The sequence below is a fragment of the Amblyraja radiata genome, chromosome 10, assembly GCF_010909765.2.
Source record: "Amblyraja radiata isolate CabotCenter1 chromosome 10, sAmbRad1.1.pri, whole genome shotgun sequence".
Lineage (NCBI taxonomy): Eukaryota > Metazoa > Chordata > Chondrichthyes > Rajiformes > Rajidae > Amblyraja > Amblyraja radiata.
The window spans coordinates 38,881,313-38,900,317 of NC_045965.1; the positions used below are offsets into that span (position 1 = coordinate 38,881,313).

General features: G+C 42.2%; 1 protein-coding gene across 3 annotated transcripts in view; it reads left to right on the top strand.

Moving 5' to 3' along the window:
• LOC116977805 overlaps window positions 1–17,049 on the top strand; it is a 143,443-nt gene extending 126,394 nt beyond the window's left edge. For all 3 annotated transcript variants that reach the window (XM_033028573.1, XM_033028574.1, XM_033028575.1), the window contains exons 17-18: window positions 1,379–1,513; window positions 16,187–17,049. In XM_033028573.1, coding sequence (XP_032884464.1) covers window positions 1,379–1,513; window positions 16,187–16,905 — 854 coding nt within the window. In that variant the 3' untranslated portion in view covers window positions 16,906–17,049. The remainder of the gene's footprint in view (window positions 1–1,378; window positions 1,514–16,186) is intronic.
• The last annotated feature ends 1,956 nt before the right edge of the window (window positions 17,050–19,005 follow it).

The following is a 19,005-nucleotide window of genomic DNA, read 5'->3' on the forward strand; positions in this document are numbered from 1 at the left end:
TGGAAAGACTTAAAAGCAACAGGGTTGTCATAGTGCATTACTTTAATTTTCCAATATTGACTAGAACTCCCTGAGTGTAAGAGACTGAGGCAGGGCAGAATTTATTAGGGGCATCCAAGAAAGTTTCTTTGAACCGAATGTAGATAATCCAACAAGAGGAGGGGCTATATTAGACCTTACATTGGGAAACTAGATTATTGAGGTTTCAGTTGGAGGGCATTTTGGGATCTTCAATTTACATTTTTACTACAACTCCTTAAGTTTTATGTTAGTTATAGATAAAGATAAGTCTGGATCTTGACAATAAGTGCTAAATTGGGGGAGGGCAAATTATGGCATTATTAGCAAGAGCTAGGGAGAATAGATTGGGAGCAGCTCTCAGTGTTCAGGGAATTACTGGTCAGTGCGGACTTGGTGGGCCGAAGGGCCTGTTTCCACGCTGTATCTCTAAACTAAACTGAACTCTCATTTGGTAAGTCCATATCTGACATGAGGGATTTTTTTTCACGACCAGCTGATCAGAATTCAGGACCAACCTGTTCCCGTGAGAAGGGGATAAAGTTCAGGAACCTTAGATGATAAGTGATGTTGAAAAATTAGTCAAAAAGAAAAAGGAAGCATATGTAATATTTAGAAGCTGAAATTAGACAGGGTTTGTGAGGAATGTAAAGAAAGTCGGGAAGAACTCAAACAGGAGGGCCATGTAAATGACCGTTCACTCAGTTGTCTGAATTGCCTTAAAACTGGGGATCCTTCTCAAAATGCACCATCCCCTTCATATTTATTTTGTGAACAAAATTAGAAATAGTTTCTGTCAGATCAAAAACCATCTGGAAGATTGTGAGGCTCTGCACAGGTTGAACATTTTAAAACCAGGATCATCTTTTTTAAAAGACTGCACATGATGCTCCAAATGTGATTTAACCTGTTTTATACAGTTGCACCTGACTCCCCAACTTTTATATTCACTGCCCTGACTGATGAAGGCAAGCATGGTGACCTTCTTTATTACTCTCTCCATGTGTGTTGCCACCATTGGACAGCTATATACTTGCACTCCAATATCCCTCTGTACACCAAAGCCCCTAAAGGTCCTGCCACTTGCTTATACTTTCCTCTTACATTGGATCTCCCAAAATGTGTCACCTCACACTTGACCAGACAAAATCCATTTGTTATTTCTCTGCCCAAATTTCCAGCTGAAATATATCCTGCTGTAAACCTTTGAAAACCTTTTTCACTATCCACAGCTCCTCCATTTTTTGTCATCTACAAATTTACTTATCAGATCATCGATATGTTCATCAAATCAGTGATATATATAACTAACAACAAAAACATAAAACATTTTCTAAAATAGTGACTCCTTTTTGTGCAGCTTATGAAGACAAGTGTCAAGGACGAAATTGGCCTGATTCATTTGGAGATACTGAGAGTAGAACTTGTACAACGGAATCCAGTGATCCAATACTGGTGGAAAAATGTGACGCTGAATGTCAATTCAGTTATCGAGGTACTAATTTATTCGTTTCAAGATTAGTTCTATATCATCATAAGCCAGAATTTATCATCAAGTGTCTAATAAGCATCACAATCAGAGTGGGTGATTAGTTTAAACAAGTACTGTATGTCTCCCACAAAAAGGGTCTTGACCCGAAACATCACCCATTCCTTCTCTCCAGAGATGGCTGCCTGTACCGCTTAGTTACTCCAGCATTTTGTGTCTACCTTTCATTTAAACCAGGGCTGCCAACATTGGGTGAGAGTTGGGAGTGAGAAATTGTGAGAGACCATGCCCGAGGGAGCGTAGCGACCGGGGGGGGGGGTCAAGGATGTGGGAGGAGGGTGTCCCCCACCCATTGGTACGGAGCTTTTGCATTTTTCAGCTTGAAATTGTGCAATATGGTGCATACTGTAGCGAGTCTTTTAACTTACACTTGAATGCAATATATATACTTTAAATTGGATTAGCTATGAATAAGGTTAGACTAAATTACATTCCTAATTACATTCCACAGTAGAGCCAGGCTCTGATCAACACGTGCAGCACATGAATGATCTTAGTATATTCATGTATGGAAATCAGATTATAATCAAACACTTGGCCCATGTTGACCAACCTGGGTCTCACTGCACACCTGGTACTACTCCTGACCCTGACTCCAGTTGCATACCTTCTCTCATTCCTGACCCTGAGTTCAGCATTACACCTGACACACCTAGTACTATTCCAGACCTTGACTCTGGATTCACACTTGGCCTTACTCCTAGCCCCTCTGCACTGACAATATATCTGGCCCACACATAAAGCCCCATATCTGACCCCCTGGACTTAAACTATTACGTTCAAGTCCACGTGCTTATCTAATGCGATAATCTTTTATGGGGCACTTCACAGACCAAATTATGTATAACAAAATTTGCTACATCCATTGGCTTCCTTGTTATCTAACATGCTAGTTACTTTGTCAAAGAAGTCATCAATTGGTTGAACACAACTTCTCATCCATAAAATTATACTCACTCAGCTGTATAAGTATTCTGTTACCATTTCTTTCATTTTCCTAACAAACTATCCTGAAGTCATTTTCACCCCCAATATTTTCAGTATTTTGCTGTCTTCCTCTCAGCTGGGACTTTTCCGAAATGCAAAGTTCAATAACTATATATTTAAGTGATATTATTCTATTAAATGTGATGTTGAGAGTACATCATATTTTCTGTGGTATTTATAACACAACAATGATAAAAAGATCTTTGTTTTGATTGCACCTACCAACATGCATACATTATTATATTACAGTATGTACCGATGGCAAATTTTTGTTCCAATGCCCTCCATTACCAATTACTTTTACATTGAAGTGATTGAAATCCAAGTGAAGTTTAAATGGCATCATAAAAGTAAAACCTCCGGAATGGATGATATTCATTACGTGGTTGGTTGGGGTCAGTATCAGCACAATTACTATATTAAACTTTGAATCTTCAGGTCTCCTGGTTCAAGCTAAAGCTAAAGACAAATAATAATCTCCTCACACATTCCCCTGCAAGTATCTCTGTCACTCCTTTAAAATATGCCCCTTCTTTGAACAAGCTCTTAAATATCGCATCTGAATCCGTTTCCATCTGATTACACGCCTTGAGGATGTTCATCTACGTGTTCAATTAATAAAACAACGAGATTAGGGACATTTCTATTCAACCTGTCAAAGGAATTGGGGGGCGTTTAGAAATAGTCAGTGAGGTAACCAAACATAATAGTTGAGTGGCAAATGACAATATTGCTACCTTCCCAATATTTAACTGAAGGAAAGAATGGGTTAACGGGGCTGTATGTTGTGACAGACAGCTTGCATGTCATTTTAATATTACACTTATCCCATCCCCCTGTATGTTCCGGATGGATAAATTAAGGTTTTGTCAACTAATTACAAATCAGGCAAATTACAAATCAATAACATTAGCCAACTTCGAAACATGAAGCGCTAAGCATTGGGATACAGACATCATGGACAACTGACCTCAGTTCCCCGCTCATATCTGGCAGTGTTCTCCATCTGAACCAGGGGCCGCGGAGCGTTTTTGAAAGTGGGGAGGCTGAGCCCGGTGAGGGAGTGATCGAGTTTTATTGCCATATACTCAAGCATAGAAACACAGAAAACAGGTGCAGGAATAGGCCATTCGGCCCTATTCGAGCCAGCACTGCCATTCAATATGATCATGGCTATTCATCTAAAATCAGTACCTCTTTCCTGTTTTTTCCCCCCATATCCCTTGATTTTGTTAGCCCCAAGAACTAAATGTAACTCTCTCTTGAAAACATCCAGTGAATTGGCCTGCACTGCCTTCTGTGGCAGAGAATTCCACAGATTCACAACTCTCTGCGTGAAGAAAGTTTGTCCTCATCTCAGTCCTAACTGGCCTACCCTTTATTCTTAAACTGTGACCTCTGGTTCTGAACTCCCACAACATCGGGAACATTTTTCCTGCAGTTACAGTAAGTGAAAATCTAGCAGGCAAGCAGGATGCTTTCTCCAACCACCCCCATTTGAAGTCCGCTATCTTCCACCGTTTCTACCCAGTGCTTGGTACTTACGTCCAGCAACCACTGCATCCTCCAGGATGCACCGAGCCGCAGCCTGATCCATGCCGGTCACGTGGTCGAATTTGGCACAGAGACTCTCACGGCAGCGGCGCAACTATTCCGACACCTCCGACGGCCTCTTGCACTGAGGCTGCTCCATGGCCAGAGCTGCAGTGAGCGACTCTCCAGCCTGGCAAACGCTCGCCACCTCCGCTCCCCGTCCGCATCTGTCCCCGCCGCTGCTTCTGGTTCCAACACCCGTGGCCCATGCAGTTGATATGAGTTTTGAAATTTTCGTTAATCACAGAATTTCTCACGACAGAGCGTGAGAAATTTGTGATCAGCGTGAGAATTTTGCGAAATGCGTGATTCCCACGCTCAATGCATGAGAGTTTGCAACCCTGCCTCTCTATCCCTCTCTCCCATTCCCTCCCTCTCTCCCCTTCTTCCTCTCCTCTCTTCCCCCCTCTCTCTCCCCCTCTCTCTCTCCCCCTCTCTCTCTCTCCCCCTCTCCTCTCTCTTCCCCTCTCTCTCTTCCCCCTCTCCTTCCCACCTCACTCTCCCCCTCTCTCGCCCCCTCTCTCCTCTCTCTCCCCCTCCCCTCTCCCCTCTTCCTCGATCTTTCCCCTAACTCTCTCTCCCCTCTCTTTCCCCTAACTCTCTCTCCCCCCATCTCTCCCCCATTTCTCCCTCCCACCACACTCTCCCCCTTGCTCTCTCTACCCTCTCTCTCCCCTCTCCCTTTCTCTTTGCCACCCTCTCTCTCTCTCTCTCTCTCTACCCTCTCTCGCTCTTCCCCCTCTCTCTTTTACCACCCCTCTCTTCCCCCTTTCTCTCCCCTCCCTCTCCCCTTCTCTCCTACCCTCTCTCCTCCCTCTCCACCCTCTCCCTCTCCCTCTCTCCCCTACCTCGCCCCCCCCTCTCTCTCTCCCCCTCTCTCCTCTCTCTCCCTCTTCCTCCTCTCTCTCCCTCCTCTCTATCCATATTCTCTCCCCCTCTGTCTCACCCCCCTCTCTCTCTCCCCCCTGTCTCCCTGTCTCCTTCCCCTCTCTCTCTCTCTCCCTCCCTCCCTTTGAGAGTCTCTGTCCCTTCGGCACAGAGACTCTCATTGCAGCGGCGCAATGCTTCTGACGCCTCCGACGGCACGGGACTCTTGCACTGAGGCTGCTCCATGGCCGGAGCTGCAGCGAGCGACTCGCCAGCCCCGCAAACACTCGCCAGCCCCGGCTCCCCACATCTGTCCCCGCCGCCCCATCCCTCCCTCAGCCCCGGCTCTCCAACACCCTTGCAGTTTATATGAGTTTTGAAATTTTCGTTAATCACAGAATTTCTTACAACAGTGTGAGGATCTGTGTGAGAATTTGTCGAAATGCGTTATTCTCATGTTCAAAGCGTGAGAGTCGGCAGCCCTGTTTAAACCAGCGTCTGCAGTTCTTTCCTCCACAAAAAAGGAATACGGGTAAGGTGCCAGAAGACCAGAGGGTGGAAAATGTTGACCCCTATTTAAGAAGGGCCGCAGGGAAAAGCCTGAGAACTACAGGCCAGTGAGCTAACATCTTTGGTTGGAAAGTCACTAGAGTGGGGGCTTGTGTTTCAGGAAACTGAGTCTTTTGAAGAGGTGAACAACAAGTTGGATGAGGGCAGAGCTGTAGTCATATATATGGATTTCAGTAAGGCATTGGACAAGGTTCCGCATGGTAAGGGGCTGTCCCACAGCGGCAACCTAATTGGCGAGTTTAGAAGAGTTTGCCCTTGACTCATACTGTCAAGGGCAAACTCATAGCATGGTCGACACGAGGCCCTAGGAGGTCTTTGTAACTCTCCTTCATGCTCGAGAGTAGTCCCCGCGTACTCGAGGCCTCAGCTAGGTCGCGGCGTATTTTTCAAGATGCTGAAAAATGCCCGCAAGTAAAAAAAGGTCACCATGAAAAAAATCAATATTTTTTTTTCTCGTAGGTTTAGTCTAAGTAGATCGTAGTAGGTCGGCATGTTATTCGTAGGTAATCGAGGGTAGTCGAAGGTAGTCGTGGATAGTCTTCAACATAGTCGAAGGGAGATCGAATGAGGTCGTCTTCACTCTCCACTATTCGGTGTCCAGTTTTCCTGAAGCTAGTCGAAGCTAGTCTTCAACATAGTTGAAAGAGGTTGAAGGAGGTCTTCTGCATAGTCGAAGGAGGTCTTCAACATGACACTTTTTCAAACTCTCCTAAATTCTTCCAAACTCGCCAATTAGGTCGCCGCAGTGGGACAGCCCCTTTAGGTTGCTCTGGAAGCTTAGATCACATGGAATTCAAGGAGAGATAGCTGACTGGATAGAAAATTGGCTTCATGGAAGGAAGCAGAGGTGGAGTTATAATGGGAGTTATCTACAGGCCCCCAAACAGTAGCCTGGATATAGGGTGCAAGTTGAATCAAGAGTTAAAATTGGCATGTTGCAAAGGTAATGCTACGGTTGTTATGGGAGATTTCAACATGCAGGTAGACTGGGAAAATCAGGTTGGGACTGGACCCCAAGAAAGGGAGTTTGTGGAGTGCCTCCGATTCTTAGAGCAGCTTGTACTGGAGCCTACTAGGGAGAAGGCAATTCTGGATTTAGTGTCGTGTAATGAACCGGATTTGATAAGGGAACTCGAAGTAAAGGAGCCATTAGGAGGTAGTGACCATAATATGATAAGTTTTAATCTACAATTTGAGAAGGAGAAGGGAAAATCGGAAGTGTCAGTGTTACAGTTGAACAAAGGGGACAATGGAGCCATGAGAGAGGAGCTGGCCAAAGTTGACTGGAAAGTTACAGTGGAACAACAATGGAAAGGTTTTTCTGGGAATAATACAGAAGGTGCAGGATCAGTTCATTCCAAAGAGGAAGAAAGATTCTAAGGGAAGTAAGGGGTGATCGTGGCTGACAAGGGAAGTCAAGAACAGTATAAAAATAAGAGAGAAGAACTATAACATAGCAAAGATGAGCGGGAAGCCAGAAGATTGGGAAACTTTTAAAGAGCAAATAACTAAAAAGGCAATATGGGGAGAAAAGATGAGGTACAAAGGTAAGCTAGCCAAGAATATAAAGGAGGATAGTAAAAGCTTCTTTAGGTATGTGAAGAGGAAAAAATTAGTTAAGACTAAAGTTGGACCATTGAAGACAGAAACAGGTGAATTTATTATGTGGAACAAGGAAATGGCAGACGAGTTGAACAGGTACTTTGGCTCTGTCTTCACTAAGGAAGACACAAACAATCTCCCAGATATACTAATGGCCAGAGGACCTAGGGTGTCAGAGGAACTGAAAGAAATGGTGTTGGGTAACTGATGGGACTGAAGGCTGATAAATTCCCTGGGCCTGATATTCTGCATCCCAGGGTACTTAAGGAAGTGGCTCTAGAAATTGTGGACACATTGGTGATCATTTTCCAATGTTCTATCGATTCAGGAACAGTTCCTGTGGATTGGAGGGTAGCTAATGTTATCCCACTTTTTAAGAAAGGCGGGAGAGAGAAAACAGAGAATTATAGAGTAGTTAACCTGACATCGGTGATGGAGAAAATGCTGGAGTCAATTATAAAAGATGAAATAGCGGCAGAATTGGTTAGCAGTAGTAGGATCGGTCCGAATCAGTATGGATTTACAAAGGGGAAATCGTGCTTGACTAATCTTCTGGAATCTTTTGAGGATGTAACTAGGAAAATGGACAAGGGTGAGCCAGTGGATGTGGATTAGAACACATGGTATTGGGGGTAGGGTACTGACATGGGTAGAAAATTGGTTGGCAGACAGGAAACAAAGAGTAGAGATTAACAGGTCCCTTTCAGAATGACAGGCAGTGACTAGTGGGGCACCTCAAGGTTCGGTGCTGGAACCGCTGTTATTTACAAAATATACATTAATGATTTAGTTGAAGGGATTAAAAGAATAAGGGGTAGGCCATTTAGAACGGAGATGAGGAAAAACTTTTTCACCCAGTGAGTTGCGAATCTGTGGAATTCTCTGCCTCAGAAGGCAATGGAGGCCAATTCTCTGGATGCTTTCAAGAGAGAGTTAGATAGAGCTAAGGGATTGGACACTCTAGAGGCAGGAAACATGTTCCCAATGTTGGGGGAGTCCAGAACCAGGAAGTGACAGCTGGCGTCCTGGTGCAGTCGCAACAACCTGGAGCTCAATGCTCTTACGACAGTGGAATTGTGAAAGCTCCCTCTCCCCTCCCCTCACTCATCATCAACAGCACTACAGTCACAACTGTGGAGACATTTAAGTTCCTCGGAACCATCATCTCCAGGGACCTTAATTGGGAGGCCACCATCGACTCCACAGTCAAAAAGGCCCAACAGAGGATGTTCTTCCTGTGGCAACCTGCCATAGGCAATGATGGTCCAGTTTTACACTACCATCACAGAGTTGTGTCCTCAACTTCTCCATTATGATCTGGTTCAGCTCAATCACCAAACATGAAACCTGGAGGCTGCTGCGCATCATTCGATCAGCTGAGAAGGTTATTGGCTGCAACCTTCCCCCTATCAACGAATTGTTTGCTGCAAGGGCCAAGAAGCGAGCAGGCAAGATCATCTCTGACCCATCTCTCCCTGGCCACAAACTCTTTGGTGGGAGGCGACTCAGAACTATCAAAACCTCCACACCAGACACAAAAACAGCTTCTTCCCAAAAGCGGTACCTCTACTTAACAGCTACACTACACCACCACATTCTGGTCTGTAAGCCAAACACTTGTGAACTCTCCAAGTGCACTTTAAATATCTACATGTGCCATATATAGCAAAGCTGCCCCCTTTTTACTCTTGCACTTTATTTTTACATTTTCAAATGTGAATTATTTACTTATTGTCTGCTGTGTATTGAGCTTTTCCCATGTGCAAGCAAAGATCCATCAAATTCCATGTACATACTTGGCCAATAAATTGATTCTGATTCTTATAGAGGTATATAAAATCATGAGGAGACGTCAAGGGTGGGAGTCAAGAGTGTTTTATTGTCATATGTACTGAAACGGAACAATGAAATTAATACTTGCAGCAGCACAACAGGTTTTTAACCACAGTGTACAATCGATAATATTATAAACAAACAATGTAAAGGTCAATGCAGAGTAGAAATTGGCAATAAACATGACATTTCAGAGATTCATATGAAGGCAGGAAGTGGTACAATATAGCTGTCATATCGTTGACAAGGTAGAACAGAAACAAGAGCAGTTCCATGGCTCCCACAATAATATAGATATAGCTTGGCCTCAAAGCTACACCTTTTCTGTCCTCATTAATCTATCAATCAAATTGATAATTCACAGCTCATCGCCATGGTAAACATATCAGAGAAATTTCCCTTGTCTCATCCATCCTTCTTCTCATTCATTGCAGTTTAAATAAATGTTTTTTCTCTCACTTTCCTACATGTGAAGCAGGCACTTTGAACTGAAACATTAATTTAATTTCTCCTTCCACAGATGTTGCACACTGCCGAGTGTTTCCAACATTTGCAAGTTTAAAAAAAATGTCATAGCATGTTGAATCAAGCAAGGCAAAGTTAATATAGTTGTGTGTTCATCCAAATTTAAATTAGACTATTAGATATATCGATATTCAGTCCTTTTCCTGGGTGTGTTTGTATGATTTTTTCTTCTTGAAGTCTCCAATTGTAGGAAACCCACAAACAGCCCCCTTCTCCCTCTCCTTTCTCCCATTATACCCCCCACACCCTTCCCCTGAACCCTGACAGACCTTGCACTGGTTTCTCCCCTCCTCCACCTGCATCCTTTCCATCGGCTTCACAATCTGCAACTCTTTATCCTTTTGTGCTCACACCTGTCTGTTCATCCCTGCCCTTTGTCCAACAATCTGCCGATCAACTTTCCCGCCTTCTACATTTCCATAAGAATGGCTATTGACAAGTGCACTGGTGTTCTCATAGGTCTTCTTAAAATTAAATCAAGAGGTTCTTAAATAGACACATTTCCTTGCATTATTCTTTAACACTAGTTTTTAACTTGAAAGTGCTTTTCCATTTGTTGCTTTAAATCTATGCTTTTCCAAAATCGTCATAAACTCTCCGTTAATTCACTCTGTAGAGGTCCTGCAGAGTAAATATAGGGAGTTGGAGAAAAGGCTAAAAAGCAGGATCGAGGAGAATAATCTATAGATTGCTCCTGATGCTGCGTGCTAGTGAGGTAGGAATAGCAAAATAGGGCAGATTATTGTGTGGCTCAGAGGTTGGTACAAGGAGCAGGGTTTCAGAATTTTAGGCCATTGTTATCTCTTCTGGGGCAAAGGTGACCTGTACAAGAGGGCAGATTGTATCTTAACTGGAGGGGAACCAATATCCTTGCAGGGAGGTTCACTAGTGCTACGCAGGAGGATTTAACCTAGCGAGATGTGGGGTAGGAACCAGAATACAAGGCCAACAAATGGAAGGACAGGTGAGAAGGTAGAGGTTAGGTCCAATAATTCTCAAAGGAAGGACTGGTAGGGAAAGGTTAAGAAATATGGTGAAGCCAATGAGCTGAAATGTGTTTATTTCATTGCAAGGAATATTGTAGGAATGTTGTATCTTAGAACCTGGATCAGTGTTTAGAATAAAGATGATGTAGCCTTTATGGAGATTCTGTTGTGGGGGGGACAGAACTGGCAGCTCAGTGTTCTGGAGTTTTATATTTCAGACACGATCAAGAGAAATGGAAAAGTGATGGAGGGGTTGCCCAAGGTGATTTTCCTCAAAGAGAACATACTGATTGGAAGGTTAGTTCCATGAGGCGATAGGAGTAGAGTTTAAAAAATAAGAAAGAGACAAGCACTAATGGCATTGTTCTGTAGGCCCTCTAATAGGAAGCAGGAAGTAGAGGAAACAAGATGCTGACAGCTTATGGAAAGATGGTTGGCGTAGTGGGTGAATTTAACTTCCCCATTATTGACTGGGACTTACAAAGCGCAAAGTGTATCAGTGTATCCAAGAGGACGTCCTAAAATAGTATGTGGACAGTCCAACCTGAGGAGGAAACGTACTGACCTGGTATTGGGAAACACCTGATAGGTGTTTCAATGGAAAAGCATTTTGGGGATAGTGAAACTCCATAAATTTTAAGAATATTTTGAATAGGGAAAACTCTGGACCTTGGGGGGGAAAGTAGTAAATGGAAGTTAGGCAGTTGTATAGGGCTCTGGTAAGACCACATCTGGAGTATTGTATACAGTTTTGGTCTCCTAATTTGAGGAAGGACATCCTTGTGATTGAGGCAGTGCAGCATAGGTTCACGAGATTGATCCCTGGGATGGCGGGACTGTCATATGAGAAAAGATTGAAAAAACTAGGCTTGTATTCACTGGAGTTTAGAAAGATGAGGTCTTATAGAAACATATAAAATTATAAAAGGACTGGACAAGCTAGATGCAGGAAAAATTTTCCCAATGTTGGGCGAGGCCAGAACCAGGGGCCACAGTCGTTGAATAAAGGAGAGGCCATTTAAGACTGAGGTGAGAAAATTTTTTTTTACCCAGAGTTGTGAATTTGTGGAATTCCCTGCCGCAGAGGGCAGTGGAGGCCAAATCACTGGATGGATTTAAGAGAGAGTTAGATAGAGCTCTAGGGGCTGGTGGAACCAAGGGATATGGGGAGAATTATTGAATGGGGACGATCAGCCATGATCACAATGAATGGCAGTGTTGGCTCGAAGGGCCGAATAGCCTCCTCCTGCACCTATTTTCTATGTTTCTAGATCACAAATTTTTTAGGCAGGAGATGAAGAGTAAATTGGAAGGATGCAGTTGTTGTTGGTTAAATCCACATCTGACCTGGGAGTCATTTAAAGGCCAGTTATTCAATGTTCAGGACCAGTATGTTCCAGTAAGCATAGGATTGGGAATCTTGGATGAGCAAAGAGATAATAACCTTGGTCAAAAAGAAAAAGTAAGTGCATGTAAGGCTTAAGAAGATGAATTCAGACAGGGCCTTGGAGGAATTTAAAACGTTGAACTCCAGCTGCCCAGTCCATCATCGGCTCTGACCTCCCCACCATCAAAGGGATCTATCGCAGTCGCTGCCTCAAAAAGGCTGCCAACATCATCAAGGACCCACACCATCCTGGCCACACACTCATCTCTCCGCTGCCATCAGGTAGAAGGTACAGGACTGAAATCTAGTACATCCAGGTTCAGGAACAGCTGCTTCCCCACAGCCATCAGGCTATTAAACTCGCCATCAAACAAACTCTGAACTATAACAGCCTATTGCACTTTATCTGTTTATTTATGTGTATATATATGGTCTATGCTATATAAACACACTGAACTGTTATGTATTTATGCTTACAATATTCTGTTGTGCTGCAGCAAGCAAGAATTTCATTGTCCTATCTGGGACACATGACAATAAAATCTCTTGACTTGACAATGATATCCCCAACTCTATGGGTGAATTAACTCCTTAAAATCCCTCTTTTACTTTAGATATGATAGTAGTATTAAAAAGGCTTTTAGATAGGCACATGGATATACAGGGGAATGGAGGGATATGAATCCTGGGCAGGCAGCTGAGATTACTTAGTCTTGGCATCATGTTCAACACAGATAGGCTGAAGGGCCTGTTCCTGTCAGTGGTATTCTGTCCCTATTTTCGTTCTCTACTGTACATTGATGTGGGGTCTCTATGTACCTATGTTTCTGCCAGGGTCGTATTTTAATGATCACACTTTGAGATCAAATTAATATGATAACACTGTCCATGTCCAATCAATAGAGCTGGATGTCTTCCTTTCTTTAATCCTCCCACCTATTAGTAATTTATTGAGTTGTGCTCAGTTCTCAACGATTAGGTACAGGTTCCCAAGATCAAAGCAAAATGTTAAGCTGCCCAGGAGGTAGTTAACTTATCTTTCGCATGAAGAATATCAGGCCTGAGGCATATACAATGCTATGCTAATCACCTAACAGTAAGGTGACTTTAATAAACTACCTTCTGGAGCTGCCTACATATCCCAAAATTGGAGTTATTCCCAAAGGTGGAGCCAACTGAAGCTTTTCTTTTACCATAGAGAAAACCATATCACATTTCGCTGTCCACATTCACAGGTCTAATTATACCCATATTCTCTTCTGTAAACTCTCACCAATAGCTGCTACACCATAAATATGTTTTATAAGTGGAAACATCGTATGGTGTTAATAACTTCTGTATAGCTTTCCTTTTTTGCCTCACTTACACTTCTTGTTTTAACACGAGTCCCAAAAAATGTAAGTCCCTTAGCCCTTTTAGAATATGTTTTTAGTCCGCATCATGATCTGTAGTAATTCCTTCAGTAACATTGTATATTCCTCACCTGTGTCGGTAAAGCCCATCTAAACACTTAACCAGTTGTTAATGGAATATGGCTGGGCTGTTAAGAACCCAGGTGGAAGTATCCAGGCATACTGCTGCTCCTTAAAAAATAAATATTGTAACTCTTTCCTCATCAGAACTACCAAAACCCATGAAAAACATGTCATAGTCACAGAAACAAGCCCAACTCATCCTTGCCGACCAATATGCTAATTGCCTATATGCTAATAGTTTTTTAATTTAGAGTTAAATGCAAAACAGGCCTTTCAGCCCACCAATTCTGCGCCAACCAGCATCCCTGTACACTGGTACTATCCTACAGACTTGGGATAATTTACAGACGCCAATCATCCTACAAACCTGTACGTCTTTAGAATGTGGAGGAAACCAGAGCACCTGGAGAAAACCCACGCTGTCACAGGGCGAATGTACAAACTCCATGCAGACAGCACCCGTAGTAAGGATCGAACCCGGGTCTCTAGCGTTGTAGGGCAGCAACTCTACTGCTTTTGATTTTCATTCAACAGTAAGTTTCCTCTCATTTCTTGGTCTCTCTGACTTGATCTAACGCAGCCACAATGACACGTACCCAATCTCTTTCATAGGTAATTTCTTACCCAACTAGTGCTCTATTTTAACTTCCATTTTCCCTATCAGGCCGCCATCTTTCGTATCACTGCAATCTCCCCCCCCCCCCCCCCCCCCAATTATTAATCCCCAGCCATTGGTCCATGATCTTCTTCCCCTCCATTGGTCGATACATTATTCATACCTCCAACTATCAAGCCTTATCAATCCTTCAATTTCAGCCCTGGATCCATCTCCCAGATGCAAGTCCCTAATTCAACCATAACATGTTCCCGATTAAACCCTGTTCACCACCCTCCTGCAACTGTTGGTCCCCAATCCATGCCCACTGCTCTTGGTACCTGATCCATGCCCCAACTATTAATTTCTGGATTCATCAGCCAATTGTCACTAAATTATCCATCACTCTCTGTCCATGATCTTGGTGCCTCAACCATCATCTTCCAATCCATGCCCCAACTGTAACTCTGTGAATAACTTCCCCTTTTACTGAAAATTCAGGATCAGTCTCTGTATGTCAATGACATCCAATTCTACATTCATTCGGTGAAATTGCTAAATCAGCAGATTAATTACAACATGTTGATATGCTGATATTGGCATCATCGTTGGCACAGACACGGTGGGCTGAGGACCTGTTCCTGCACTGTACTATTGTATATTATCATTGGTGAATAGTGATGCAAAGTACTCATTAAGAACCTTGTCCACTTCCTCTGGTTCCATGCATAAATTTTCTTTGTCCTTGAGTGGACATACTCTTTCCCTAGCTATCCTCTTACTCCTGGAGACAAAATGCCTTGAGATTCTTGTAAATCCTACTTTTCCTTATCAGGGCATCATTTATGCTCTCTTGGACTTGCTATATGTTGCCATTGCTTTCATATAGACCCTATAAATGTTATGCTCTCCTTATTACAAATAATAACACTAAATCCAGAGAAATGAAAACAATGCGGCTATTTATTTGCATCTTTAACACAATTGAGAATCATTTTTTTGCAAATTCCTTGTTACATATCTTCTATACTTATTTACCCAAATTGATTTTCCAGTGGCTTCATCATCAGAGGTTGATGAGCTCTTATTGAGGAAACCATTAGATGGTAACAGTCGGTATTATCGTCGGCATTGAAACATGTTACCATATACCAGGGTTTATAACTGAGATGTTTCTGATACTTCAAAGGGCACTGGAGGAATGGATAGTAGGAGTGCAAAAAGAGTTGTCATCCTGTGAGAGCTCAGCAAGTGCAATTTCAGTGAAGGCCAATTTCAGAAATGCATCTCAGCAGTGTGAAGGGAGAACAGAAAATAATAAATGTCCATGGACACAAAATGCTGAAGTAACTCAGTGGGTCAAGCAGCATCTCTGGAGAACATGGAGAAATGTTGCCTGACCCACTTGAGTTACTCCAGCACTTTGTGTCCTTTTTTTGTAAATCAGCAGCGGGAGTTCCTTGTGTCTATGGAAGCAAGTTGTGCTGGACAATATAGAATGAAATGAAAAATAGCATGCGGATATGGTCTGAATAAACTGTACTCCTCTCAACATCTTTTTTTATGGTGCAGCCACGAGTCTGCTATTGATGGCTAATTCTCAGTGTTTTAAATAATCTGCAGAAGTGATTTACTAAAATAATACCAGGGAAGAGATTTCAGTCGTGTAAAGATATTGGGAAAAGCAGGAATTGGCTCATTTAACAGTCACATCTGCTTGCTACCTTTGCCTTATGTCTACCTAGTTAGTTCCTGGAGATGAGAGATTGACCCGCTGCATGTCATGTCAGAGCCAAACAGAGCATTAAAGAAGTTTGACGTTGGCTTCGTGCAGCCACTGGAGTGTTCCCTTCATTAACATCACTAAAAAAGCATCGGTGATGTCTAATATTTGCAAAACTGTACCACACATAAATAGCAGATAGTATGAATATTTTGAATTGAATTTATGGGTTATTCTGTGTCTGGACATAAATAAAGTACAGGTACATGGAAAAAATAATATAACTTATTTTACCTGTGGTTTAATTGTATTTGTAAGTTTTCAAAATATTCATAGTTCACATTTAATTAAAACTAAAGTTACATAGGATATTTTTGGTTCTTAATCATAAATATTCTGATACAGAGTGTAGAGCAAATAAAACACACAAGGCTGCAATCGATATATACTCTCACAATGGTTTCTATATATTCTAGCTTCTCGAGAACCTTCAGAAGACTGCATGCCTAACAACAGTGTTTCATGCCCGGATGAAGTTGAACAAACAATACATTTTCATTGCAAAAATCACGAAATTATGCAGTGTAATAATTTAAGTGATAACGGTTCTTCGTCTCGGAGTTCTTCCCAAGAATATCTCGCTAATTTACCAACTGATATTTCAACATCAAGATCGGAGTCATCTTCACAAATTTCTTCATGTTTAGAAGTAGCTGATGATTTTGGAAACAAGTCTGATTGCTCTCTAAATAGTTCAATACCAAGTGAAGCACTTCTAAACTTAATGCATTGTTATTTTGCAAAGGGAGATGATGTTAAATCTGTGCAGTTTTCATTCCATCTGGATAAATCCCAGACTGATGACTTAAGTCAAAGCACTAATGTAAAAGGAGACAACAGCAGATTTTCTTACCAAGGAAATTCTCCATCAACTTCTGAAGAAAAATCCAAAAAAGGATTAAAAAATAAATGTTGTACTACGGATTATAAAAGTATCTTTACAGATATGGAATCAACCTTGACTTCAGGTGAAAATCTTGCAAGAAACTGTTCAAGCCTTGATACACCAGATGTTGATTCATTAGTTCCAACAATGGTGATTGATTCAAGTGACTGGTATTGTGCAGAAGATAAGGAACCATGTAGCAAAACTACAGTTCGATATATGTTTACTGATAGTGAAACTGATGATTAAAATGCAATTATAGCAAAAAAATATATACCTAAATCACTGAATTAAAATCAGCTTAAATGTATGGCTTAAGTAGAAACAATAAACAGAATAAAACTAATTTATTCTACTGACAGCCAATATACAAATAAAAACAAGTTAGTTTTACTTTTTATGTAATTCAGTATACGGCTTGAAAGTCTCTTTTGTGATTTGATGACTGAAACTGAACATTAAGAAACTATTTTTGCTTTACATATCCTCCTCTAACTAGTCATCCATCTTGCTTCAGTTCTTTTGGACCTCTGAGAAACCTGTAAACGTTCTGTTAGATAATGATAGAAAGGTCCCGCAATTAACATTTATGCAGAGGACAGCATTATATTTTCCTTGGTACACAAAAATGCTGGAGAAACTCAACGGGTGCAGCAGCATCTATGGAGCGAAGGAAATAGGCAACAAAGGGTTTCGGCCCGAAATGTTGCCTATTTCTTTTGCTCCATAGATGCTGCTGCACCCGCTGAGTTTCTCCAGCATTTTTGTGTACCTTCGATAGTCCAGCATCTGCAGTTCCTTCTTAAAAACATTATATTTTCCTTTATTTTGCATCTATATTTCTCAGATTTTGAAGAATTTTACCACCACACGACTTCAATAAATATTTCATTCTGATTTTTGATTGTTCAAATCTTACCAATAAAATTCTAGTAATTTACATTTCATGTAGATGAGATTGGCAAGTGGATTGGATGTTCATTACGTACCATGCTGGATTTTCCTTTCAATTAACGACAATCAAAGAGAAAATGGGCATATACCATTCCACACAACCTTCTACCCATGCACTTCCCCCAACAACTGCAGACGTATTCAACGTGATCCCTCCACCAGCCACGTCTGTCTGTCACTACCACTTTCCATAGAGACCACTCTCCCCCACAACTTCTCTCATCCCTTTCCAACCCAAACCCCTCCGTCCCCAGCATTATCCCCTTCACCTTCTCTCTCTTACATCAAGTGAACCCAGCAGGCCTTCCAGGTGAAACAACAGTTCATGTGCACCCTAACCCTAATGTGGCCTCGTTTACATTAGCGAGACCAAGCTTAGACGGTTTTATCGAACACTTGCACTCTGTCTGCCAAGTCCTGCTGGATCTCCCATTTTACTGTCATTGTCGCCACACACAAACTGGAAGAGCAGCACTTCATATTTTGTTTGGGTAGCCTAAAACCTAAGAGTATGAACATTGAATTGTCCAATTTCAAGTAATAACCACTGCCCATCCTTTCTTTCCCCAGCCCTCCCCCACCCCAGTGTGCACCAATTTCTCCTATCATCCTAGTCATGTGTTCTTTTCCCCTCCTTTGCAGGTTTATTTCCCTTTTATCCCCTCTTATCTCCTACTGCCCCATCTCCTTCCACCCGTATCCCTCCCTCTGGCTTTATATTTCACTTCTCTTCTTTCCTTTTCTGACATCCTATTGCCACTTTTTCACCTCTAGCCTCTGTCACTTACTAAACCCAACTGCCAATCATCCCTCCTCGCGTGTGTCCACCTATCACTGGCCAGGCTTTGTCCCAACCCCACCTCTCTTTTCTAGTTTTCACTCCCCTACTCCATCAGTCTTAAGACGGATCCCAACCCGATCATCTGTCCATTCCTTCCACAGATGCTGAATTCCTCTGGTAGTTTTTTGCTCAAAAATATGGGCATGATTGGTTACTACCTATTTATTTGAATTATACTGATACAAGAGGAAATTCACATGATTGTCAATTTCAGGAAAGAGCAACAAATGTAATCATGAATCATGATTTCCCCTCCTATTGTGGCTAGAACATCTTCACTATGTCCTGCAGTTCTGTTCTCGCTTCCCTCTCCCCAGATGGGATTAGTGTTCTCACACAATAGTGCGAATGGTATGTTAGCATTCATAGCAAAAGGATTTGAGTATAAGAGCAGGGAGGTTCTACTGCAGTTGTACAAGGTCTTGGTGAGACCACACCTAGAGTATTGCGTACAGTTTTGGTCTCCTAATCTGAGGAAAGACGTTCTTGCCATAGAGGGAGTACAGAGAAGGTTCAGAATGATTTCTGGGATGGCAGGACTTTCATATGAAGAA